This window comes from Eptesicus fuscus, chromosome 6 (genome assembly GCF_027574615.1).
Source record: "Eptesicus fuscus isolate TK198812 chromosome 6, DD_ASM_mEF_20220401, whole genome shotgun sequence".
Classification (NCBI taxonomy): Eukaryota; Metazoa; Chordata; class Mammalia; order Chiroptera; family Vespertilionidae; genus Eptesicus; species Eptesicus fuscus.
Window position 1 is genome coordinate 14,081,654 of NC_072478.1, and position 24,732 is coordinate 14,106,385.

Genomic DNA, 24,732 nt, shown 5'->3' on the forward strand with positions numbered 1-24,732 from the left:
CCACCGACAGGCCTGGCTCAAGTCCCAGCCCCATCGTGTCCCAGCCAGGCTACAGTCACATCTTCTCTCCAAGCCTCGGTTTCCTTCTCTACAGAGCGGGGGACTTTGTGGTACCCGTCTCGGGGTGTTTGTGAGGATTCAATGCGTTCGTGCTTTTAGAGGTGCTTGGCGGACACACAGTAAACACTCCACATCGTTAGCTCTGATTATTTAGTATCCGTTTGGCAGGTCTCAGTAAATGCAAAGGCAGGGCTGAAAGGCAATCATTATAGACACACGAACAGCATACAATACAGGTTTCCATGGTCCCGAGTGTCTGGGCTGACTCAGCACCCAGCAGAGCTCCTGCCCTGGGCTGCGCCCTGGGCTCCTGTGGAAGGGCCTCCTCCTGGTCCCTGCCCTGGAGTCTCCGCCTTTCCAGTCCCCCGTGCTGGCAGCGGGAGCTCGTTTCCTTGTAACGGAAGCACGACTGTGGCGCTGGAATGGAACGGCCCAGCTCTGAGGTTTCAGTTTGGGGAGAAGCTCAGAAGTCTCCTGACTTCTCAACCTCTCCAAGCTGGCTGGCTCTGCTATGAAGATGGAGGCTTGGGTGGCATTCTGTTCTCTCTTGTGCCAGTGACTGTCCCCTCTGCTCCCTTTCAGAGCAGGAGGGGTCAAAAGGGATGGGTTTAGAGAAGGTCTGCTGGATGAGGGTGAGTGGGGAGTCCTGGCCTGGAAGGTGTTCAGAGAGTGTGCACGGGCCATGGCTGTGGCCGTCGCAACCCGGTGCAGACATTGCCCATGCCTCACCCCATGTGGTGCCATTCCATGTGCTACCTGTTTGAGCCAAGGGTGGGCCAGGGGGCCAAGGAGACTACTGCATCGTATGCCAACTGCTGAGTGCTCCCTGGGATATAATTATTTTTTATTTCATTGATGTTCAGTTCTGTGCACACGGACTTCCATTGTCTTGGGGTCCTGGACACCTTCATTAAAATGTCAGCCTTCGCCCCTTGTAGACCCTTTGCCCACAGGTCAGCAGCCACCAGCTCCCAGCTTGCCACCCCGTTTGCGTCCTGGTTTGGCAGGGCTCTGTTCTAAGGCCTTCCAACAGCACGCTGACTTCTCCACGATTTGTAGACCCACTGCTCAGAGGAGTGCATCAGCCGGGTATTCAAAAGCTGGCCCTCCCATCAGCTGCACAACTGGTCTACCTTCCTCATTGCCACAGGTTCACACACATCAAAGCACACCCAGTGTACCCCATTCCAGTGCAACAGTAGCATCTACTCTCTCTTTCCTTTGAGCACCAACATCGCCACCAGCAAAATCCAGATGACATTCAGGGTGCCAGTAAGAACACCCAGTGCACTCCAATAGGCCAAGGGCAGCAAGGAGGAAACCACGAAACCCTGGCCCCCATGGAGGACCATCACTGGGGTAGCTCCCTGTGCAGGTAGGGCTGCTCTGTGAGCTCTGGGGTCAGCTGGCATCAGCCTGATTGGCTTTCTTCCTCCGGGCTCTGTGCCTCGTGGGTTATAGTCCTCCTGTGGTTCTCGTCAAGTGACCTTGGCTGCCCATGGCCCCTCTTGTTTCCTGGTGGGTCTGGGCCGTGGTTGGCGGCTTTCCACCACTGTGCCCCTCCAGCCTTCATTTCTCCTGCCCCATGTGACTCCCTGCACTGGGGCCTTGCCTGTTGAGCCAGCTCTGCCCTCCGCTAGCTGCTATGTGGTCCACCTTAGCTGACACAGTGAGATGCCTTCTCCTACCTTGTACCCCTGAGGTACCACAGGAGTGAGATTGGGGAACTAGGGCATCCAGTGGTATATGGCTGACTCACTTTCTAGCCTACTGGGAAGAGGGCTGATGTGTGAGCGGTCTTGGGGACCTACCTTTCCCTTCACACTTCTGTCGGGAGCTTTAAGCTTTTCCGGGGACCTGGGGCGTCCTTGCACCCAGGAGAGAATAGAGTTGGTGGTGGACTGTGTCTTAGTCCATCCGGCTGCCATAACAGAAATACCACGGACTGGATGGCTTATAAACAACTGGAATTCACTTCTTAACAGTTTGGAGCCTGGGAAGTCCAAGATCAAGGCGCCAGCGCACTCAGCGGCTGGTGGGAGCCTGCTTGCTGGTTCACAGACCCTGTCTTCCCTCTGTGTCCTCACAGGGAAGGAGGGGGAAGAGAGCTCTGTGTCCTCACAGGGAAGGAGGGGAAGGGAGCTCTGTGTCCTCACAGGGAAGGAGGGGAGGGGAGCTCTGTGTCCTCACAGGGAAGGAAGGGAAGGGAGCTCTGTGTCCTCACAGGGAAGGAGGGGAAGGGAGCTCTGTGTCCTCACAGGGAAGGAGGGGAGGGGAGCTCTGTGTCCTCACAGGGAAGGAAGGGAAGGGAGCTCTGTGGGGCCTCTTTTATCAGGGCCCTAATCCCATCATGTGAACGCCACCCTCATGACCTAATCACCCCCCGAAGGCCCCACCTCCTAGCACCTCACATTGGGGATCAAGTTTGAACATATGAATTTTGGGGGGTGCGGGGCACAAACGTTCAGTCTACAGCAGACCCCTCAGGAATCTCCTTTAGCTCAAGCTGGAGCACAGGTGCTCTGGAAAGGCATCCAGACTCTGGGCATCGCTCTGGATTCTGCCTCAAGAACCCACTCATCATGCTTTCCCATGGCTGATCCCCTTCCTGCTCTCCGGCGACCCATTGGCCATGATGGCCGTCCCTCTCTCCCTGGGTCAGCCCCTACTGTGTCTCCATCTCCACTCAGGCTTCCCTTCCCTCTGTGCCCTGTACTGCTTGGCAGAGCCCTGAGGGGGATGTGTGTGAGATTCAGTGGAAACAGTGAGGAACTTGACCGGGCCCCGGATCTGCTTGTTCTAAGGTAAATGCATTCAAACGCTTGATGAGCTAAGAGTCTTCTCCCTCCGTGCCTGGTCGTATGTCAGATGGGAGTCACCATCTTTTCGCTGCCCTCTGGGAACGGCCTGCCTGTATTCTTTATCTTCTCCTTAGTTGAAGAAGCTGGAGGCTCCAGTTCAGATTCTCAGAAGCTCCAGGTCCATGTGTCATTGATTTATAGCAGAGGTGTAGAGGGCTACTGACCGCTCTCCCTGAGTGATTTGCGTGTCCCCTCTGATTTCCACCCAGTCCACTCCCCATGGAGGCACTGGTAGAAGCTGACCCTTTGCAGGATTGTGGCTTCGTGTACTCCATGCTGGCCCAGCACCAGGCCTGGCTCCTGGCCCTTTGATTTTGAAGGGTTACTTGAAGTTGTTGCTCACTTTGGAGTTGGAGAGTAGAAACAGGGAGAAGCCACACAAGAGTTAGGACCTAGGGGAAGGGCCTGTGACTGGGAGAAATGAGGACTCTTTACCTGAGGGGCTGTGAGGCCTGGCCTCTGTCAGGTGCAGGGCCCTCACACCGGCTTGTGTGTGGGAACGTGCGTGAGCGAGCATCCAGCTTGCAGGTGAGACAAACAGCCCATCTTCTCTCCTCCCGGGATGCTGCTCTGTGTGCTTGACCTCAGCTGACAGGTTGGAACCCCCCAGTTTATAGCTTTCACTTTTTTTTAAAGCCCTTTTTGTGAAACACTAACCTCAGCGAAGGGGAAAGAAGGAAGAAAAAACAAAAGAGCTGAGTTCAGCAGCTGCAGTTTGCTATATTTTTCATCTTGCCTCAGCAAGTTGGGCCCACAAATAATCTGGTCTTATATGCTTCAGCGATGCTGCTGTGGACAACTTCCCTCTCCTCCGAGGGCAGCACATCCCTGGGAGCCAGCCCTGCCCCCTCCCCCAACCTGCCACTCGGTGGCCCTGTGGCCAGGGCACGGGGTCCAAGTGGGAGGCGGAAGCACAGAGCGAGCACTGGCCAGCAAGGGGGCGGGTCATTAATTTTGGAATGGTTTCTGGGATCAGCTAAATATTTCCCTTTAACCAGTTTCCCCAGCCTCACATCCTTTGTTAGTTCAGGAAAAATGTCATTTATAATGGATGTTGCCTTGATGAATTGCTCCAGAGAAGCACAGTGTTCTCATTAGTCTATATAATGAGAAAGACTCCTATGGCGGCATAGCTGCCTGGATGTGGGTACTATATTTGATGGGAGGAATATTCATCTGTGTGGTCTGTCCCTTCTAGAAGGCCTGGAATAGAGGCCGAGGGGCCTGGGGCGTGTTTGCCCAGTGCTCTCTGGGAGCAGATCCCCACCACACTTGGTCCCTCCTACTTCCCAGCGGGTCTGGGTGGTGGTGTGCAGGCTCCGTACCTGCTCTGCCACCCCCACCCCCTGCCCCTGCTCTGGCCCCTGCGCTAGAAGCTGGTCTGGCTACTCAGCTGAGGAACATAATTTGGGTTTAATAGTCCTGTTCATTCTCTCTCTCTTTTTATTCCCAAAGAGAAAAAGAATAAACAGGTAGATGGTGCATTCTATTTTCTAAAAGCACTTTTGCATATGTGGGTCATTCCGGACTCTCTTCTGTGGGGGTATCAGACAGGAACTGAGTGGTGCAATGACATTTCCAGGGTTCACGGCTTGTGAGCAGCGGGTATCTGACCCAGATGCCCTGGCTTGTCACTGGTCCCTCACTCTCTGCCTGTCTGAGAATGGACAGTTTACCCAGCCTTTCTCCACAGAGGCCCATTGGATTTCCTCTGTAAGTCCTCAAGGCACTTCTTTGCCTTAAGAGTGGTGCTTAAGGATGTGTGTTAATTTTTGCAGGTCTCTGGGGCCTCCTTGAGTGAATGGCTATTACCAGACAAAGATACTTTTCCAAGTTCCCAACAGCCACGAGGCAGGATGTGAGGAGGGGAGGAAGACAGTCCCAGTGGGGGCTGAGCTATCTTGGTGACCAGGGTAATGCAACGGTGATGCTTTTGGCTGTGCTGCCAGCTGGAAATCTGCTTGTAATTTTTATTTATTTAGAATAGTTCTTGACTCTCCTCCTGCTTAGAGGAAAGTCTTCTGTGCCTTCAGATGTAGTCCCCATCCACCCATCCACCCATCCATCCATCCAGTCACCCATCCATCTATCCATCATCCAGTCACCCACTCATCCATTCACCCATCCATTCTTTCTTCCATCTCTCCCTTTCTCCTTCCATCCAACGGATGCTGAGTTCCTGTTTGGTGTCAATCACTACTATGGGCCCTGCAGACTCAAACACTAATTAAATGATTTCTGTTCTGAACCTGGTTTTCTCAGTTGGGAGAAACAGATATGAAAAACATAACTTACGATATGGTTGGCGGTGCAAGTGCAGTAACTGGAATTTGTGAAACATGTTCAGAGTTGGGACAAGGCATTCAGAGAAGGTTTTCTGGAAGAGCTGGCCCCAGAAGTGGCTTGGAAGGGTGACCTGGAAGGGGTTTTAAAGAGGACGTGGTTGGGAGCAGGCATTCCTGGCAGCGGTGGCACCGAGGGACAAGGATCTGTGCAATATCACAATTGGGAACGTGTGTGGTTTGATATTGCTACAGGGATTGGGGTGGGAGAGAGGAGGAGAAGGACAGATGATATGATATAGATCAGCAGGGGGCCAATGGTAGGTGGGGATCAGGGTGGCAAATGATGGGCTGTCCAAGGCCAGGGAGTCCTCCTTTGGGGATGTTAGTGGGGCTGTAGTCACCAGAGTAGCTCGTGGGCATGGTCCTAGGTGCTGTCCAGGAATCTCGGGTCCTCTTACCAGAGATGACTAGACCATTGCTGTCGATGAGGACGTTCCCAGAGGGTAAATAACTGGCTCAGGGGTTGTAGCCGTGCGATTACAGAGCTGGGGTTTGAATGAGGTGGCTTGGCGGCTGGGATTTTGTCCATAATCGTTACGCCTCTCTTGTGGGTCTGCAGTTTCGGCTAATCATCTACCTCTGGGGTTCTTTTCCTCAAATGTTACGTCCCAGGAAATGAGATTTGATGTAAGAACCTATCTGAACTTCTGCAAGAATATGCCATGGAATAATAGGGTTGGGATGGATTGCGAAGGCTGACACACACATTCCCTGGAGGCTGAAGGGAGGGGAAGTGCTGGGACTAACAAAGGTGGGAGGGGACTGGGTCCTTGAGTAGGAGGTCCTGGGCATCTGGAACAGGAACGAGGAGGTCAGAACAGCTTGACCTAAGAACAGAAACACTAAGCTAATGAGAGCCCAGGTGTCAGAGTTTCAGGACTAATTACTGGGGTTAGGAAGACCATGTGAGGGGTGGGCCACTCGCGACTGGGACCTTGCCCACTCCTTGGCCACCACGGATGGCCTGCTACCCCTGACTTGGGGACAGTGGACCTGGAGGTGTTTGTTCTGCAGCAGGAGGGGAGTGGGCATGGGGAGGGAGAGATGGAAGAAACCTAACCTTATCCTGCTAGCAAGAGCCATATCAGCATTCAGAGAAAGTTGAAAGAAATCTTTCAGCTGGCTGGCTACCTAGCTCAAGGCTAACCACACTCTTAACACAATAATAAGTCAATCCTTACTGAATAATTAAATAGAGAGCCTTCATAAGTATTGACTTAATGTGACAGCAAGTCTATAGTGACTTGGGGTTTGCTTATGTAAACACAATCTCTTGTTCAGCTTACTTAGCAGTTCAATGAAATAGAACAGTCCTTCAATTAAAATCAAATGCTGCATACATTTAATTCTTTTCTCTTTTTTACGGGGTAATAATAGGTTTGGAACATAGGTGAAGGGATGGGGGCGGGGGGAAGGAGAGAAGGGTACCTGCCCACATGCCTGTATTGTTAGAGGACTCAGAGGAGTGTATCCTGGCGGTGTCCGGAAGAAGGAAGTGGTCTGGGCTCCCATCTTGGGCCCCAGGTGGGAGATCCATGTGGGCGTGGGTTGACTTCTGTCCCATCGGACCCTCCTGATCCTCTCTCAGAGCAGGTGTGGGTTGGCCACTGTGGTTGGTGTGTCAGACTGTTGATGGTGGCCTGGGTCTAACTGATTGCTTCTGGTCAGCTGGGGTCCAGTGGCTCAAACCACAGCCTCTTCAGGTCATTTCCTGTGGACGGTTTCATGGCTCATCTGGAGGAGAGAGAGGATGCTGGGTGAGCTCCAGGCTGCATTGGAAAGAGGGACAAGGCGGGGGGGATGCCGGAAGAGAAATCAGCCTCCCTGGTTCTGTGGCTGCAGTGCCAGGGCCGGGGGAGAGTAGTGGGCTGGGAAAGAGATGGCTGGTAGGGGAAGGGTCAGCACGGTGGCAGGGAAAGCGCACAGGCTCAGGAGTAAGATCTGGAGCTGAGCCTCTGGCCCCGCTGCTGGGATGTGGGTTAATTAATTAACCTCCCGAGGCTTCTGTTTCCTTATCTGTAAAACAGGGCAGGCCTGCCAACTTCAGAGACTCACTGTCAGAATAACATGTGGTGATGTCAGTGGAAGGACTTTGCGTGACGCCGTATAAAGGCCGGAGGTGCTTGTCAGTAGGTCAGAGGTGTGACGTCCCTTTGTTCCGAAGAGAAAGAGCTTGTGCCTCTCCACAGTGTTCGTGCTCAGGGGTGGTCAGCGGTGCCCCCACCGCAGGAACAGCAGCAGCAGGCATTGCTGGGCATTGCTGGGCATTGCTGGGCACCCGCTGCACACCAGGCGTTGTCCGGGCACTTTCGTCCATTTGCTCATTGGACATCTCATTCACCCTCCCCACAACCCCGTGAGGGAAGAACTGGTACTACCTCCATTTTACAGATGAGGCAGCAGAGGCCTGGAGAGGTTTAAGGACCTACTCATGGCCACACAGCTAGTGAGTAGCTGGGCCAAGGCTCACACCCCGTCAGCACGACGTGATGTCAGAAGCTGGACTTCACGACCGGGGAGTGCTTCTGTGGAGGGGCTGGAGTGGGGGTGTGGGGTGGGGAAGGATGCTCGAAGAATCCAGGGCCTCCTGTGAGTGGAGATCCCACATTTCTACCTGCAACAGCTTGCCCCGAGGTCTTGGTCGTGTCCAGAAGGGTTCCATCTGCATTTCCCAGCGGGGCATCAGGCTCTGTCTCCAACCTGCCAGCTCCTAGGAGTGGGAATCAGAGCTGCCCCAGGCTGAGGAGCCCGTCCTCTGAGCTGGCAGCTTTTCTCTCTCAGCCTTGTTGTCTTGGACAGAGAGTCCACCGAATGTGTTGATGCTTCTAGAACCAACAACGTTTTGTCTAACTGAAGGCTAGAAACAGCATTGCTTATCATAGGCCCCATACCATTAAATGTAAAGAAATAATTACAGTCTTAAAATGACTTTATTAAAAGAGAACATAATGAACAGCGGGTTGTATTAGCATCTTCTGAAATTTACTTCTGGATCTTGTTGTTTCCTAAGCTCACGATTTCCCCTGATTGTGACCAGGGCGCATAAACTGTCCTGTCTCCTGCTTTTTATCCCTTCACATGATTTCGTGTTTGAATTTTCATATATTGGTGCAGTCCTCATCCTTGTCATTTTAAATAGTGAGGTGGCTTTCTGTGGCTTATCTGTCTGAGCCATTCCCCTCTGGCTGGCGGGGTAAGGACGCAAGGCCCGGAGCGTCTTCCTCCCTGAATTTCACCGTCGTTCATTTTCCGAGTGGCTCTCGCTGAAGTGCTCCTGCCCTGGCTCTTTTGTGTGGGTTAGTCATACCCTTTGTGGGTTTGGGTTTTGGCCTGTGTCCTTCCCAGTGTGTACTTTCTGGTTGCTTTGCACTTGACAGAGAACATCATATCAAATCAGAGAGCGAAGCTAAATAGTAGTCATGTTTTCTGTTATAAGTGAGGGAGACCCAATTAGCTTAAGAAAACTTAAAAAGGAATTTGTTAGTTCCCAATAAAAGAGAGAAAGGGCAGGAGAGTATCCTAGGACTCTAATACAAATGGGGGTCTCTCTCTCTCTCTCTCTATCTCTCCTTCTCTCTCTCTTCCCCCCCCTCCCTCCCTCCCTCCCTCCCTCCCTCCCTCCCTCCCTCCCTCCCTCCCTCTCTCTCTCTCTCTCTGTTTCTGCTTCTCTCCTCAGTGTAGCTACTTATTTGTATTGTGCCATGAGGCTGGAACTTGGTTCCCGTTGCTCTGGGCTCACACCTATGCAGTCTCATAGCCAGAAGGAAGGATGCTCTCCCATGCCTGCTCCACCAGCAAGACTTCAGGGAAGGGCCCCGTCTGGCCCAGCCTCTATCATCCTTCTCCCTGGACCAGTCAGTGTGGCTGGGAAAAGAACTGTGTGGTTTGTCCTGCCTGGGTCATGTGTCCTCCTGCAGCCCAGGAGGGTGGGTGCTATGGTTGACAGCCTGGCTGGAGGAGGAAGTCCCCAGCCCACCCACCCCGAGGGGAGCAGCTCTTCTGGGCAGAAAGAATAAGTTCCCAGTGTGCACTTTCGGGGTGCACAGGAGGGAAGGAAGCGGTTGGTACCTCACGCCATGAAGCGAGTGGTGGCTGTGTCCTAGAGGAGACAGGAAAGGATGGAGGACAGGCTGTCCACAGTGAACCCCGGAGGTGTCAGAAAACAGCCGCGAGGGTGAAATCCACCTTCCCCTTTCTCAGTGTCACGTACACCAAAGCCACTTAACGAGGCCCTGCACCGCTGACGGGGCCTCAGGCAGCCGTTCCAGAGGCACGTGGGCCTAGTAAAGCCGTTTGCTCTGCATTCCCATAAATTGTCTGGGAAGCCGTGATGAGTGATTTGCTCTTCTTGGGAGCCCTTTCTTGCCTCCATGCAATATTGCAGTGCCCTATTGGTTTGCGTGAGGCCGTGCTGGTGGCTACCCTGGAAGCATTGTTAGCAGCCGGGGCTCCTGGCAGCAGAGCCGGAGAAAGGACCCTGCCCTCACGGGGAGGTGCCTGGCCCGGGTGTGCTGGCTGCGGGATATGCACGTGTGTCCTGCCTCTTGGAGCGACCCTGTCTGCACAGTGACATCATCACCTCCGTCTACTTTATGGGGTTGTTCAGAATTAAATGAGAGAGCAGTGTCCGGCACATAGTAGGTTCTCAGTGAACACTAGCTCCCTTTCCTCTTTCTCCATTTCTCCAACCAGTAGAACACGGGTTTCCTGAAAAGTTGGAACTTTGGGACATTGACAATAACTTCAGGCCAAACAGCCCTGTGTTGGCCAGCATTGGAATGTTTGGGGGTTCTGTGGGAGCAATTCACCCCAATTTTATACGAGGCCAGACAGATTTGAGAAAGTGTATGTGTTTGGGTACAATCTGGGTTAAGGGGGTGTCTCATTGACAACTGGTACCTGTACGTTCTTCTTGACTAAGACCAAAGCATGGAACTGAGAGGCGTGTCCAAGTGTAGCTGTGTCTGTGTGGGGACAGGTGTGTGTGTGTGTGTGTGTGTGTGTGTGTGTGTGTAGGTGTGTGTATGTGTGTGTGTGTGTAGGTGTGTGTATAGGTGTGTGTGTAGGTGTGTGTGTGTGTGTATAGGTGTGTGTATAGGTGTGTGTGTGTAGGTGTGTGTGCGTGTGTGTATAGGTGTGTGTGTATAGGTGTTTGTGTAGGTGTGTGTAAGTGTGTATGTATAGGTGTGTGTATGTATAGGGGTGTGTGTGTGTGTGTGTGTAGGTGTGTGTATAGGTGTGTGTGTGTGTAGGTGTGTGTGTGTGTGTGTGTGTGTGTGTGTATAGGTGTTTGTGTAGGTGTGTGTAAGTGTGTGTGTATAGGTGTGTGTATGTATAGGGGTGTGTGTGTGTGTGTGTGTGTGTGTGTAGGTGTGTGTGTGTGTGTGTGTGTGTGTGTGTATAAACATGCGTACTCCTTGCCATGTAACCATGAGCTGTGGCCTGAAGCTTCACTTTCTTCATTGGCTGGGCCTGGAGCGGGGGCAGTGAAAGCTGAGACCAGCTCTGCAGCCTGTGCAGCGGCCACGTCCCCGGCAGCACTTGCCTCCAGGTCACCTGGAGGTGACCTGGGCAAAGCACAGGTGGCTGGGCCCTGCTCTGGATGTCAGACCTGCTAGGCCTGGAGCGGGGCCCGGGAATGTGCATTTCCACCAGAGTCCCAGTTGACGCCTTGGTCTTCGGACCACACTTGGAGAATCGCTGACCTGTAGGAAGTCCACGCACCCCTGCACCCCATCTGCATGATTTCTGCTGCGAGGGGCGGTCTTCACACATCTTGACTTTGCAGGAGCCAATCTGCCCATCAAACAGGATTGCGGGGTCTAACAAATAATTGTTACATTTGAATTCCAGATAGACAGTGGAATGCTGGTTAATGTAAGCATGCTCCAAATACGCACGGGACACACTTACACTAAAAAGGTGTATTATTGCTTATCTGAAATTCAAATTAGGTGGGTGTCCTGTATTTAATCTGGCAATTGTTTAATCAAGTTGGGGGTCAAGTGTCCCTCTCCGTCTCTCCGCTGATTTCCTGTGATTGAATAGGCTACAGCTGCTGATGAAACAAGCCCACAGAGGGTTTGTGTTTTGGACAGACCCACCTGCTGCCCCGCGCTCACTTGGCAGTCTTCGCTTGATCTCGGCGAGATGGACTTGGCTTGTGTTCATATTGATTCTCTTGCTGGCTCTCTGCTTTTCTCGCTTCGTGGTCTGCTTGTCTTTCTCTCTCTCCCGCTTTCTTTGATGCCATCTCTCTTCTGGGGGCTCTGAAAGGAAGACATCTGAGCAGCGATGGGGCTGATCCAGGAAGGCCTGTCCTGGCAGGGAGAGCAGAGTCCATGAGACAGGTGACCGAAGGCGCCTGCAGGGAGAGTGGCATCTGGCCCAGCAATGGTGCAGAGATCCCAGCTGGCTCGCCATGCATGTGCAAGGATACCATTTGCCTTGGTCTGCACCTCCCAGGGCTGCTATGTGTTGTGGTTGGAGTCGAGCGAGTCATGGCTTGAGGGAAATTGACACCATGTGCTCTCATGTTGACAGAGTGCTCTGGCTGCCGGGGACTTCAGTGTGTCTTGCGGGGAGGAGAGGACCTGAGTAATCAGAGGCCTCCTGGAGACTTGGATGGGACATCCTCCTAAATGGCCCCATTTGCCACTCTCGCCTGCCAAGGCTGCCTGCTCTCACCACCCCCCCCGCTTCCTCTCGCCGTCTGCTGGTCTTGGGCCTGCTCCCCCTCCCTGTGTCTGGATAGAGCTGTGGCCTGCCATGAAGGAAGTAGGCCATGGCCTCCGGGGAGCAAGGCAGCCCTTCCGTATTGGTCACCCTGTGGCTCAGTGCATGGTGCCTGGCTTCGGGGGGACCTGCCTCCTCCTCCTGTGTCCTCAGCCTGGCAGGGAAAGTGATGTGGGGGCAGGAGGGCAGCGCTCACCTGTTGTCCAGTGGGGTGCCTGGCCCCTGGAGGCGAGGGAGGGGTGAGGGAACCGTCTCCCTGTTCACACTGCTTGCATGGGACCCACATCCACCGTGGCAGGTAACAGGTGTCTTTTTCTTTTATCAGACACAGGGAAAGCTGCTCCCGCTGTGTACTTGCCCGTGGCAGGCACAGTGCTGGGACGAGGCGCCCGGGTGGAGGGGAGATAAGGGTGATAGATGCCTCTCCTCTGTGCCCATGTCTCTCAGGCCCCTGTGAGGGAGGGGGGCTGGCATGGCTCCCCCATTGGGTAACTGGGGACACTGAGCACAGGCCGCATCACAGGGATGGGCAGAGCGTGGCCTGGTGACAGACCCTCTCCTCTGCAGCAGCGGGATTGCCCGCCCCTCCTCACTGAGAGGCCGTCTGGGAGGCTCCCTCACCTGCAGGGGGGCCCTCGGGTCTGCTTAGTGGGCAGTTGCTCCCACAGGACCCTGTCCCCATTTGCTGGGAATTCCTTTCTGACATTGCAGGGACCGGCATGCCATTCCCACCCTCAGTCTCTCGGTCACGTGGCAGGGGCTCAGCATGTGTTCAGAGAAAGGATGGGTAGATATCTACCACCGCATCCAGACCCAAGGGGTTTGGATGAAGAAATCAGTAGGGTCTGTCCCTTGGGAATGTGGGTTCCAGTTGGAGAGACCAACAGGGCAACAACAGTAGATGTCTATACAATTAAGTATTTGCTTGCTTGGTCCAGATGTTGTCTGCAGCTGGAATACAGAGGTGGAGGCGGTCAGAAAGGACTTCATAGGGCAGGACGGCAGGGGGACACTGGGGAAGCAGCAGGAGGGAGCCAGGCCCTAACTGTGATCAAATGGCATTGGACAGACTCCTGTGTTTTGGCTAAGAGATGGTATTTGGGTGCCTCCTGGGCGGGAAGGAGATGGGGGCCCTCTGGCTCTGCTTGTGATCCCTGCAGAGCTGGGGTCCGCCCGATGCTGCTCGCCTGCGGGCCTCCTCTGTGCTGGGGCTTCACCATGTCCCCCCTCTGGAGGAGACACTTGGCCAAAGCTAACAACGTGGTGTTGGAAGGTGCTGTATGAGTTTCGTGTGGCTGCTGTAACGAAGTGCCACAACCTGGGTGGCCTAAGACAAAGTTATTCTCCAACAGTTCTGGAGGTGTCCTCAGGGCCAGGCCCCCCGACAGGCTTGCGGGAGAATCTGTCCCGTGCCTTTCTCTTGCATTCGGTGTTGCCAGCATCCCTGGTGTCCTGAGCTCGTGGGCACATCCCGGCAGCCCCTGCCTCCGTCTGCATGTGCTGCATGTCTGTGTCTCTTCTCCTCTTCTTTCTTTCTTTCTTTTTTTTAAAATATATTTTATTGATTTTTTACAGAGAGGAAGGGAGAGGGAGAGAGAGTCAGAAACATCGATGAGAGAGAAACATCAATCAGCTGCCTCCTGCATGCTCCTCCCCCCTCCCCCCCCCACACACACACTGGGGATGTGCCCGCAACCAAGGTACATGCCCTTGACCGGAATCGAACCTGGGACCCTTGAGTCCGCAGGCCGACGCTCTATCCACTGAGCCAAACCTGTTAGGGCTCTTCTCCTCTTCTAATGAGGACACCAGTCATTGGATTGAGGTCCCACCTACTTCATTATTATCTCATCTTGGTTACATCTGCAAAGAACGTATTTCCAAACAGGGTCACATTCACAGGTACCAGGGATTTGGGTGACACAATTCATCCCACAGCTGGTGTTTAGAGGTTGTGTTTGCCTCCAGATCCCCTGAACCTATTAAAGTCCCTGTCCCCTCTCAGGTCCCTGAAGGTCTGGGGTGAGGGCAGAGGCCACCCCTCTCACCCTCTCCTAGCTCCCGCCTCATTTGCTGGGTTGTGGGGTGGGCAGCCGCTGGTCTTCCATGTGATATGAAGTCTTGTCCTGTGGGGGCTGGAGGCTGGGTTGGAAAAGCTGCTTTTCTCTGCTTGGGGGCTGGGTGTGAGGAGCTAGAGGGCGGATTTATGGGCAGGAGGGAGGTGGAGAGAACCTTGGGTCCCATTCTTTCCCTGCGAAAGACAGAATATGTTTCCAGCACCGCAGAACACTGGGTCTGGAAGGGCGTTGAGGGCTTCTGCACAGGAGCAGGGGGCCTGCCAGCTGGGCACCCGCCCTGTTGAAGTCTGGTACGCAGGCCCGGCTCACTGAGCAGCTCGGGACCTTGGTCTTCGCCGAGGCTCGGCTTCCTCCTCTGTAAACTGGGACGAGCGTACAGCTGCGTTGGAGATCTGAGATTCTTTGTGAGGGTTCCGTGATAAAGGGTGGCTGTGAACATGTTTTCTGAGATCGTTTTTTATCGTGGTAAATGATACGTAACATAGAAGTTACCCTTGCGTCCATTTCTCAGTGCCCAGTGTGTGGCACGAAGTGCGTTCACACGGTTGTGTAACCCTCACCGCCATTCATTTCCAGAGCTTTTTCATTTTCTCAAACTCTAGAAATGGCTTTTAAACCAGGAACTAAGAGCATGTTTTATTCATTTGATAAACAAGGAAACTCAGTCCCTGAGAAGCAAGGACTCACCTAAAGTCCCTGTGATCCAGGGGCACAGCTGACGTGAGAACCCCGGGCCCCACCTCCCGCACTCGCTGCCTCTGCAGGCTGCAGGGTGAAGGCAGAGCTTCCCTCTCCCAGCCCCCACCCCCAGGACCCTGGGGCATCAGGCAAACCCGAATTTGTCCTGTGGTGGGACCCACACAGCCGCCTCTGTGAGGGTGGTGCTCTCAGGCTATCCTGGCCTGTCTGTCTGTTTCTCTCTCTCCTCTGTCCTCAAATGGGACAGAGTTTGGTGGAGAACCTGGGGGGCTGAATTCAGGGTGAGCTTCCGGATGACTTTATGAGGGACCTCACCGTGTGGAAAGAGCTGGGATAGGGAGTCAAGGGCTGGGTTCTGGTCCTTCTGTGGTGTTCACACTGAGCACGTATCTGTTGAGGTCCTACTGTGTGCCATCATTGGGAACATAGCAGCGAACAAGACCTATTACTCTTTTTTTTTAAAAAAAATATTTTATTGATTTTTTACAGAGAGAAAGGGAGAGGGATAGAGAGTTAGAAACATCATTGAGAGTGAAACATCGATCAGCTGCCTCCTGCACACCTCCCACTGGGGATGTGCCCATAACCAAGGTACATGCCCTTGACTGGAATCGAACCTGGGACCTTTCAGTCTGCAGGCCAATGCTCTATCCACTGAGCCAAACCGGTTAGGGCAAGACCTATTACTCTCGCTTGCAGCTGCTGTGAGACAAATGATAATACATTGACCACATGGCAAAGGGCACTGGCCTCTAGGAGGCAGTGATGGGGAGGGGAGGGGAAGGAAGGTGGGCCCAGTCAGGCTGATTCTACTGGGTGGGATCTGTAAGCTGGTGGCTTGGGGCCGGGAGGCTGTGCTCTGGTTTGGTGAAGAAGAGATGGGTGAGCAACGCCCTCCAGGCATCTCACCCCAGGGGCACTCTTGTTCCGCCCTGGGGCAACTCCTTGGACCTCACTGCCTCCTGCGAGGTAGCTAGGGCAGGGTTCACGTGCGGTTCTGCAGGTGGAAGAGGGATGTGTAGAGGGACTTGGCGGGTCACCGGGAGTGTGGCCAAGCAGGAGGTGGCACCCGCTTTCCTGCGTTGGTCCCGGGCATTTTTGGTTCCCTGTTGCTCTGACTGAACCATCCATCTGGAGTCGATGAACCTCAACTGTGTGGCCTCCAGGAACCCCCACCTCTGGGAGCTCTCAGCCGCGAGCCCCAGGCTTGGTGGCCCCATGTTCCTCCTCTCCCTCTCCCTGGCTCCCTCCCGTCCAGGAAGCTGGGAGGAACCTCTATGCCGCAGAGGAGGCGGGAGGGAAGGCAGCCACGCTAATTTGTTCTCTCCATGCGTCTTCTCCCAACACCAGGTCCCGGCTGGCGGACTTCCACGCCAATTGTCACGCCTCCTACCAGACGCTCACCAGCTGTCCAGCCGACAATTACCAGGCGTGTCTGGGCTCCTACGCGGGCATGATTGGTAAGCCACCCCTTGCCCGGGCTCACGGTGATGCCCAGCTGCCCAGCGGGCAGGGGCCAGGCCCAGGTCCAGCCAGTGGGTGGACACCTGAGCTCGCCTTCCTTGGTGGTGGTTTCGGATAGAGCTGCCATGGGAAACCAGAGGCCAGGCTGGCTGTTTCATGGAGGAGGAGGGCCCAAGGAACCTACAAGGATTTCAAAATAAGAAGGAAAAGGAACATTGATTGCAGGGTCTGACATCGCAGGTGCTGTGCTGAGCAGTTGATTGTCTAATTCTCCTAACAGCACTTTCTAGGGAGGTGCTGGGATCTCCATGCTGCAGATGGGGAAACCGAGGCTTAGGGAAGTAGAATAACGTGCACAGGTTCACCTGCCAGTAAATGTTGGCACTGGGACCCAAGCCCAGGATGTAAGCCCAGTTGCGTGAACTCCAGAACACACTCTGCTTGGGGGTCAGGAGAAAGCACGGGCCACGCTCGGGGGGTGAGGGGTGGGGGGTGGGAGGGCATCCCCACGCCCTCTGCCCCCTGCTGACCCCATGGTTCCCTGGAATAGTAACACTCAGAGTTTGGACTGTGAGTTGGGATGTATGTGTGTTTGGGGGCACGTGGGAAGGAGGACGGCTTCCAAGCCTCTTATCTTGGGGTCCTGGGTCTGGGGGCCCAGAGAGGAGGTCTCACCGCTCTCCTCTCCTTTGCCTCCCTTTCTCCCTGTCCAGGATTTGACATGACGCCCAACTACGTGGACTCCAGCCCCACTGGCATCGTGGTGTCCCCCTGGTGCAGCTGTCGGGGGAGTGGGAACCTGGAGGAGGAGTGTGAGAAGTTCCTCAGGGACTTCACCGAGAACCCCTGCCTTCGTAAGCCCCCCCCCCCCCCAACTCCCCCCGGCAGCCCCTCCCACCCTCATCCCAAAGGGGACCTGAGGCTGCCTGCACCATGCCCTTCCTCCTCCATCGGGACAGCCAGTGACCTGTGGGGCTGCTCCAGCAGGGTGTCACCTGTGGAGACGGTGGCTGGGCTCTCCGAGTCACACCGGAGCTGTCTGTGGGCCAGCCTCAGTTTACCACTGGAGGCCGTGAGCCTGTGTCAAGTCAGGGCTGAAGGTTTCTGGTCTATTATGCTGACAGCTTCAGACAGGTCCTCTGGGACAGCCCCATGGTGAGGCCCTCGGCTGTCTGTCGCTTCTCCCTTTGGGATCGATTTTTAAGGATCCATTGGAATCAGTGACTTTTTTTTCAAGTTATCAAATTCCTAATCCAAAGGCTGGAGAACAAGGTGAGCCACAAGCTCTGTCTGCCTCCATCTCTTCAGACTGACACCTCTGCTACCCACACCCACCTGAGGGTCCCTCCCTCTCCTTCCCCTCATTCTTCCTTCTGTCCATCTGTCCATGCTGCCTTTCTGTATGGCCCTGGGAACTCAGAGAAACAAGTTGTAGTGCCTGTCATGGGCAGCTTGCAGCCTGACTGAGGTCCGTGTGGTCACAGTCCAGGGGGAACGTGCTGGGGAAAGGCCTGCACAGAGCTCTCCCAGAGCTCAGGGTGGGGTACCCAGCTCAGCCTGCAGTAGGGAGCCCCTGGAGGCTCCTCAGAGGCGACCCCCTGAGGGACAGGGCCATTGGTCAGCTGGAGCAGCAGGGAGGGCATGCCCGTCCACCTGGGCAGAGTGAGTTGTGAGAACCACAGACCACAGAGCCTTGCTACAGAGCATGGGGTCGCCTGGAGTTGTCTGGGCAGGAGGGGAGTCCTCCTCCCAAAGGGGATCCTGTGGTCCCCACTGGTGTTGGTGCCGCATCCATTTGCAGCAAGGGTTCAGGATCTGAAGAAGGGGCTGTGCACAAATGAAAACACTAGACAAGAAATACGAATTTAGAAGGCATGGGGGCCAGGTGGAAACTTCCCTCTAGCAGAGAAGCTCTCTGAAGCCCTGACCTGTTAGCTTTTATTCTAGATACACATCTTTGCCCTTAGTTAAGCACAGAAAACCAGTAGCAGACAGACTGTCTCAACGGTCAGTAAAAAGATCAGTAAAGATTTACTTTGAGACTATTAGGTCAGGAAATTGCTTTGAGCCACCACTATCTCGACAGAACAATTGGTGCATAGCTTTAGCCCTTGCTAAAGCTCAAGGTTCATCAGCCTTCCGAGTTCCTTGTTGTACTTTCATGATAGTGTTTGACAATGGACGGCTTCCCGCAGTTGGGGTGGTGGTGTGGGCCACTGCAGTGGCAGCACCTGGTTCCCGGTCAGATGTGCATTTCAGAGGTTCACTCTCTGGTCCAGTGTGGAGGGGTGAGGTAGGGTTGTGGTTCTGACCAGTGACCCACAGAGGGTCCACTCAGAGGGAGAGGACAGTGATGGCTGAGGTCCTGAGCAGGGTCAGCGAGGGTGGAGGGAAGAGGTGGAGGGGAGAGAGCTTTAGGAGATGGGCTCAAACGGCAGGAAGTGGGTGGTTAGGGAGGCAAACTGGGGGGTTTGGGTAGGGAGAGATAAAACCTTCCAGATTGGAAACATGGGAAAACAGTGTGGACACGGAAGGGAGTGGTGCCTGGTTCAGGTGTAGACATGATGAGCTTGAGGACGTGGAGGTGGGAACTTCTTTAGGTATTTGGTTTGAGGGTTAAGTCTTGGGGACAGTTTTGTCCAAGAGGTTCCATTAATTTAGTCCTCAGTGAGTTAGTGCTAACTAATGGTGTGGGAGTCGGTGAGGCCACTCAGGGATGAAGGCGAGTTTGGGACCCATGGAATGCCAGCGGTGGGGACCTAGAAGCACCTGAGGTGGCAAAGGAGCCTGGAGAACCAGTGCCTGGGGGGCTGGGGTGGCGGAGCTCTGAAGCGGGCGTGTCTGCAGCGCACTGAATGCCACTGGGAAGAGGGTGCTGGCTGCCCTGGGTGTGGCCCGCTCCTCCCTCCAGGCTTCCCACACTCCCAGCACCTTCCTCACCACCTATGTTTCTTTCTATTCTGGTCTCTTGTCTTTTTAATCTCCCTCTTGCTATTTTCTTCTCCACGTGGGGGACCTCGTATCTGAAGGGGAGCTTTGGTGCAGTTGAGTGTGGACGAGCTGCACCGTGTCCTCCGCTCTGGGCTGTGACAGGGAACATAGTGGCTGAGATGGCGAGGGGCAGACGTGACGGAGGTGCCCTTGATTCTCTGCGTCTACCTGCTCTCTCCCTCCACAGGGAACGCCATCCAGGCCTTTGGCAATGGCACAGATGTGAACCTGTCCCCCAAAAATCCCTCCTTCCCAGCCACCCAGGCCCCTAGGGTGGAGAAAACACCTTCTTTGCCAGATGATCTCAGTGACAGCACCAACCTGGGGACCAGCGTCATCACCACCTGCACATCTGTCGAGGTGAGGGGGTGTGGTTTTGCCGCTGGGGAATGGAGCCAGGGCGGCTGAGGGCCTGGAGAAGCACCATGCTGTCAGAGGCGGGTGTGGGAAGTTAGCCAACGGGGTGCACAGGTTCCTCCCTTTGGATCAGGGACCCAGGGTAGGGAGGAATTGGTGGGGGCTAGTCGCCCATTTATTCATTCATGAGGCATTCACCTTGCAAGTAGCCAGCTCCTGCTCTATCACAGGATTGTACCAGGTAGCAGGGGGTGCAGGAGAAATGGAATGGTTACCGTGTATCAGCCATCTGCTCCTTCCCAAGCATGAGCCAATAGCTCTCCCTACTTCATTAAATTTTCACACAGAGAGGTGGCTCTTATTTTACAGGACCTGACCCAGAAGGCCCAGGCAACCTGCCCAGCTATCACAGCTAGTTAGAGGTGGCATAATATTTCACCTACATCTGAGTCCAAGACCCATGATGATCATTTCTTTGCCTTGTCTATTGTCTGTTCACCCATCCAACATGGGTTATGTACTCAGTCTGTGTCCTTATGTGAGATGCTGGAGAGATGCTGGTGAATGAGTTTGACACGAGCCTGGGTTTTGTGGTCCTTATTGTGTTGTCCAAGGTCAAACAGTCTAACAACCATTAGATATGGACGGCGGTCAGGGTCACGATGGGACACAGGTGGCACTGTGGAGGTACACCATAGGGTGCCCCACTCACCTTCTCTCTCTGCTGACCTACTGTCATGTCACACTTGTGCTACAGTAGATTCTTTGCTTATTAGGTTGGTTCTAGTCAAAACACACACACACAAAACCACGCACACTCAATGACATGCACTCACATACACTCATGCCTTCTCTCTCTCTCTCTCTGACACACACACACACACACACACAAACACACACACACACACACACAACCATGTACACTCACTGACACACTCACATACACTCATGCCTACTCACACACACACACTTTCACTCTCTCTCTCGCTTTCTCTCACACTCAGACACAGACACACATACCTGGAACAAAGAGTCTAAAGTAGGACCGAATGCAGAATTCCAGGGGGAACAGAGGAGGGAGGGAGCTGTGAGGTGGTGGGTGGGTGGCATAGGGGATGTTTCAGGCAGGAGTTGGGATTGGAATGGCCAAGAAGGTGGGTGGGGTGTGAAGTGTAGCCATGGTGGGGGGCGTTGGGAGCACAGCCTGAGCACAGGTGTGGGAGGCAAGGGAAACAGACACGGCTGTGTGCCAGTGGAGACACCCGTCTGAATGGGCTGGGCTGGTGGGATGAGCAGTGGGTGGGCATTCACTACAGAGTTTCATTCATGAAGGTGGGTGAGTTCTGGAGAGCTGGTGCACAGCAGCGGGACTGTCGCTGACGGTATTATATAGTGCGCTTGAAGTTTGCTAAGAGAATAGACCTTAGACCTTATTTGTTCTCACACTAGGAAAACCAGGAAAATGGTAAAGGTGTGACGTGATGGACCTGTTGATTGGCTTGTGATGAATATTTCACAGCCTATATGATGTCATCAGGTGTACAACTTAAATTTACAGGGTGGGGCAAAAGTAGGTTTACAGTTGTGAGTACATAAAAGTTTATTCTTGTATTATCTATTAATTATTGTATTATTTTCCATACGAACAACTGTAAATCTACTTTTGTCCCACACTGTATGCAATTTTTGATGGTCATGTATAATCTCAGTAAAGCTGGGCGGGGGGGGGGGGGGAAAATTAATGGTGCCAGGAAGAGGCTGTGAGCAGGGACTGGGCCTACTGGAGGCATTCAGTTCCCCGGTGCCCACTGCACCCCAGGGGCCGGTGCTGGGGCCATCCTGGGTGGGAAGCCCACACCCTTCCCTGTCCAGTGGGCTGCCCTGTGTGGTGACAGCTGACCTCCACGTGCCTTCATGCGAGGCCGCCTGGGCCTTCCGTGCCCCGCTCCCCTCCATTAGGCCCCGCTCCTGATTTGGGCTGATCTGTCGTGCCACCCTTGGGCGGTTCCTAATTACTCTGAGCGGACTTGAGCGGTGGCTGGCGGGGGCTCGGGGCCTGCTGCACAGGCAGTCGCCAGCGCAATTTCATGCTAGAGTGGCAGGCAGCTCACCATCGGGGCTGTGCCACCTGTCAGGTGGCCATGCTCGGAGGTGGCCCACATGTCCCTCCAGGCACCATCCGCCTCCATGTGCCACGCTTCCACCCCTAGCCCGTCGGGGCGGGCTCGCCCATGGGGATGCTGTCTCAGCAAGTGGCTCTTGCTGTGGTTGACCATGGGTGTGGGAAGTTCAAAGCCGTGGCTCCTGCCCCACCACAGCCTACTCAGTGCCTGAGAACTACGACTCCCCTTCCCCCCATTTCACCTTAGAGGTTTGCTGAATCGTGGCCTGGTTTCTTCTCACCCGAGGCTGATTTTCTGCAGCCTCCCCATCTGGGGGCTTGTCTTAGCTTTGGTTTGACCCAAATGAGAGGTGATGTACATGACTGGGCCTGTACATTGAGGAACACTATAGTGGGTGTGATGTGTCCTGGACGCTCCAGAGGCTGCCTGGCAGGAGCCCCAAGGCCTGGCCCCATGCCCCTGCACTCCGGGGGGTCTGCTGATTTTGCCCCTCTGGGCAGGACAGCTGGGGACAGCCCCTGGGAGGAAAGGGAGAGAAGCAGGCCTTCAGAGGCTGCCCACCCACCGTCACCCTGGTTTCTTCTCACTGAAGCTGAGGGCAGGGGCTCCTGGTTCTATTTTAATAACAGTCTTTTAAATGAGCACCTACTGTGTGGGAGTGCAGGTGAATACATGCCCTCACCTCGCGGGAGGCTGTGGGTGCTTTGTCCCTTCCTTAGCCCGTACCCCCTCCCTCTGCTTGGAAGGGCTCCATGGTGGCCGATGTGGGGTCCTTGGGAAAGACAGCAATCCATGGCTACAGAAGGGAGCCCCTGGGTGAGGACAGAGACAGGAAGCTGTGGTTGGGGTGGGAGGAAGGGGGAAGGAAGGAGGAAGGGAGGGGGGAGGCCCTGCACTCCAGACACCCCCATCCTCCTCCCCATCCACAGACCTGGGCCCTGGGAGGAACCTTAGGGACCTTTCAGTGACCAGACATGGCAGCCAGTCGGGGACCCCATATGAATGAGTGGATGTTAGGTCCAGGTGGCACTCTGAGATCTCCTTCTTAAGGACAGAAGCCCAGTGAGGCCAGTAACTTGTCCCCAGTCCTCAGTCCCCAGTTCCCAGTCTTGGGGCGGTTTCCTTCTGGCTGCGCTGTGCTGTCTGCTCCCCACACCTGCCTTCCCGGGACTCTCGCACAGTGGGGGTTTGCTGTGGAAGAGGGGAACCCAGGTCCTCATGATGGGGCTGCTGCGCAGACGTGGATGTCCATAGCGGAGCCCAGAGGCCCTGAGCTGGCCTGTGTCTGGGCATCCTGGTTCAGTCTCCAGTCCCGGCCTCCTCATTTCTACTCCTGGCTGGACCCTAACGAGTGGCCGTGCCCAAACAGGACTTGAAGAAAGCATGGTGGAATTTAATCTGCAGATTGGCCTCTCCCCTCTCCCTTCTGGCCCTGCTAAACACACACACACACACACACACACACACACACACACACACACACACACATGTGAATGTCTCCTAGAGCAGGGAACCTGTAGGAGACAGCCCATCTTGTGTCCTCATCCAAGGGCCTTGGTTTCTGAAGCCCAGGGAAGTTGTCCCATGGGCTAGGCCTGAAGGCCGGGCAAGCAAGGTGCTGGCTGTGCCTAGTCAGTCCTTCTGAGCAAAGTGCTTCTCCTTCCCTCTCTCCCACCCTCTCTGCCTGGATGTCGCCTCTCGAGTGGTCCCCTGATGCTGCTCAGGCAAGGCTGGCTTCCACTTACGTAGGGCTCCTGCTTTGCCTCATATTGTCCCCCTTCAGCATGCTTCTGCTCGCTGCTCCCAGGCCAGCATCCCTGGAAGACTGGCCACCTCTTGCCCTCAGTGTAGCCTGGATAACTGAGCACACGGCGCTTGGCATGGACTAGCGCTCTGTAGAGGGAGGGGAAGAACGCGAGTCCCCAATTCATTGCTCTGTTGGAACTGCCTGCTTTCCAGTGTAGAAACAGTCTGTTTTATTGGTCGCAGGCAGCTATTTATTCTGTTTTCCGCTCTCACTGATGCCCTTCGTGTGTCGTGAATGTGCGAGGTGACATCTTTCTGTTGAGAATGCAGGAAGACGGTTAGAAGGCCCTTTGGTCATACGATGGGCCTGGACCAGGCCGCTTCAGTGTGGATGGGGGAGGCTGGCAGTGAGTTAGCGCCTTCCCTGGCCCTGGTTTCTTCCCAGGGTCCTGGGCACTCCCGGGTTGCTCTGGGCCAGTTTGCAGGGCCCATCAGGTCAACTGGAGGCTCACCCTTCCTTGTGCTAAGGGGCCCAGCAACACAGTCCCCTTTGCTTTCCGTGTCTCCACCAGCCAGTTCCTGCTCTTACCCTTGATATGGTCCGTCACATCTGGGGGAATTAGAAATGAGTTTGGAGGGGTTGCCACAGCCCCCTCACCTCTCACCTGCATGGACTCAGCAGCCAGCAGCCACCTGCCTCGGGCCCCTCCTCCTCCTGCCTGTTCCCTGGTGGGTTCTCACTTCCTTCACACGCCCTCGGCCGTCAAAGTGGGGCCGAGAGGCCTGCCACGTGTCTGTATGTCTATCAGGCACAATTCCTGATTTCTAAATATGGCTTGTTTCAAAGCTTTGCGAGACTTGCATGCATTCCTTCTTCCCTCCCCCAACTCTCCCTCAGTCATTCATTTATTCAAACACCTCTGCATTTATGCATTTATTCAACATAAATTCTTCTGCATGTCACTGTATTCCAGGCACCGAGGCTGACAAGCTTCCTGGGCCAGTACCTAGGTCCCCAAAGGGGTGGGATGGACATGCTTCGAAGATCAGGGGGAGGAAGTGATTGGTGCACCAAGAGGACTGATCCTGTGTGGTGGGATCCAGCCTAGTAGCGCCTCGTCAAGGCACCGCTAGGCCTGGAAGAAAGGGAGGTTGACCACGTGGAGATGTGGGAGTGGACCGGAGTAGGTGAGGGCGCCCAGCAGAGGGGCAAGCAGAGCATGTCAGGGAGGCAGGGCAGCACAGAGAGGTTGAGTAGGGGGTGCTGCTTTTG

At 54.7% G+C, this 24,732-nt stretch overlaps 1 protein-coding gene across 2 annotated transcripts in view; it reads left to right on the forward strand.

The window, feature by feature from the left end:
* GFRA2 (GDNF family receptor alpha 2) overlaps positions 1 to 24,732 on the forward strand; it is an 89,195-nt gene that overhangs the window by 59,064 nt on the left and 5,399 nt on the right. For both annotated transcript variants that reach the window (XM_054716806.1, XM_054716807.1), the window contains 3 exons: positions 16,129 to 16,238; positions 16,956 to 17,096; positions 19,421 to 19,593. In XM_054716806.1, the coding sequence (XP_054572781.1) occupies positions 16,129 to 16,238; positions 16,956 to 17,096; positions 19,421 to 19,593 (424 nt within the window). The remainder of the gene's footprint in view (positions 1 to 16,128; positions 16,239 to 16,955; positions 17,097 to 19,420; positions 19,594 to 24,732) is intronic.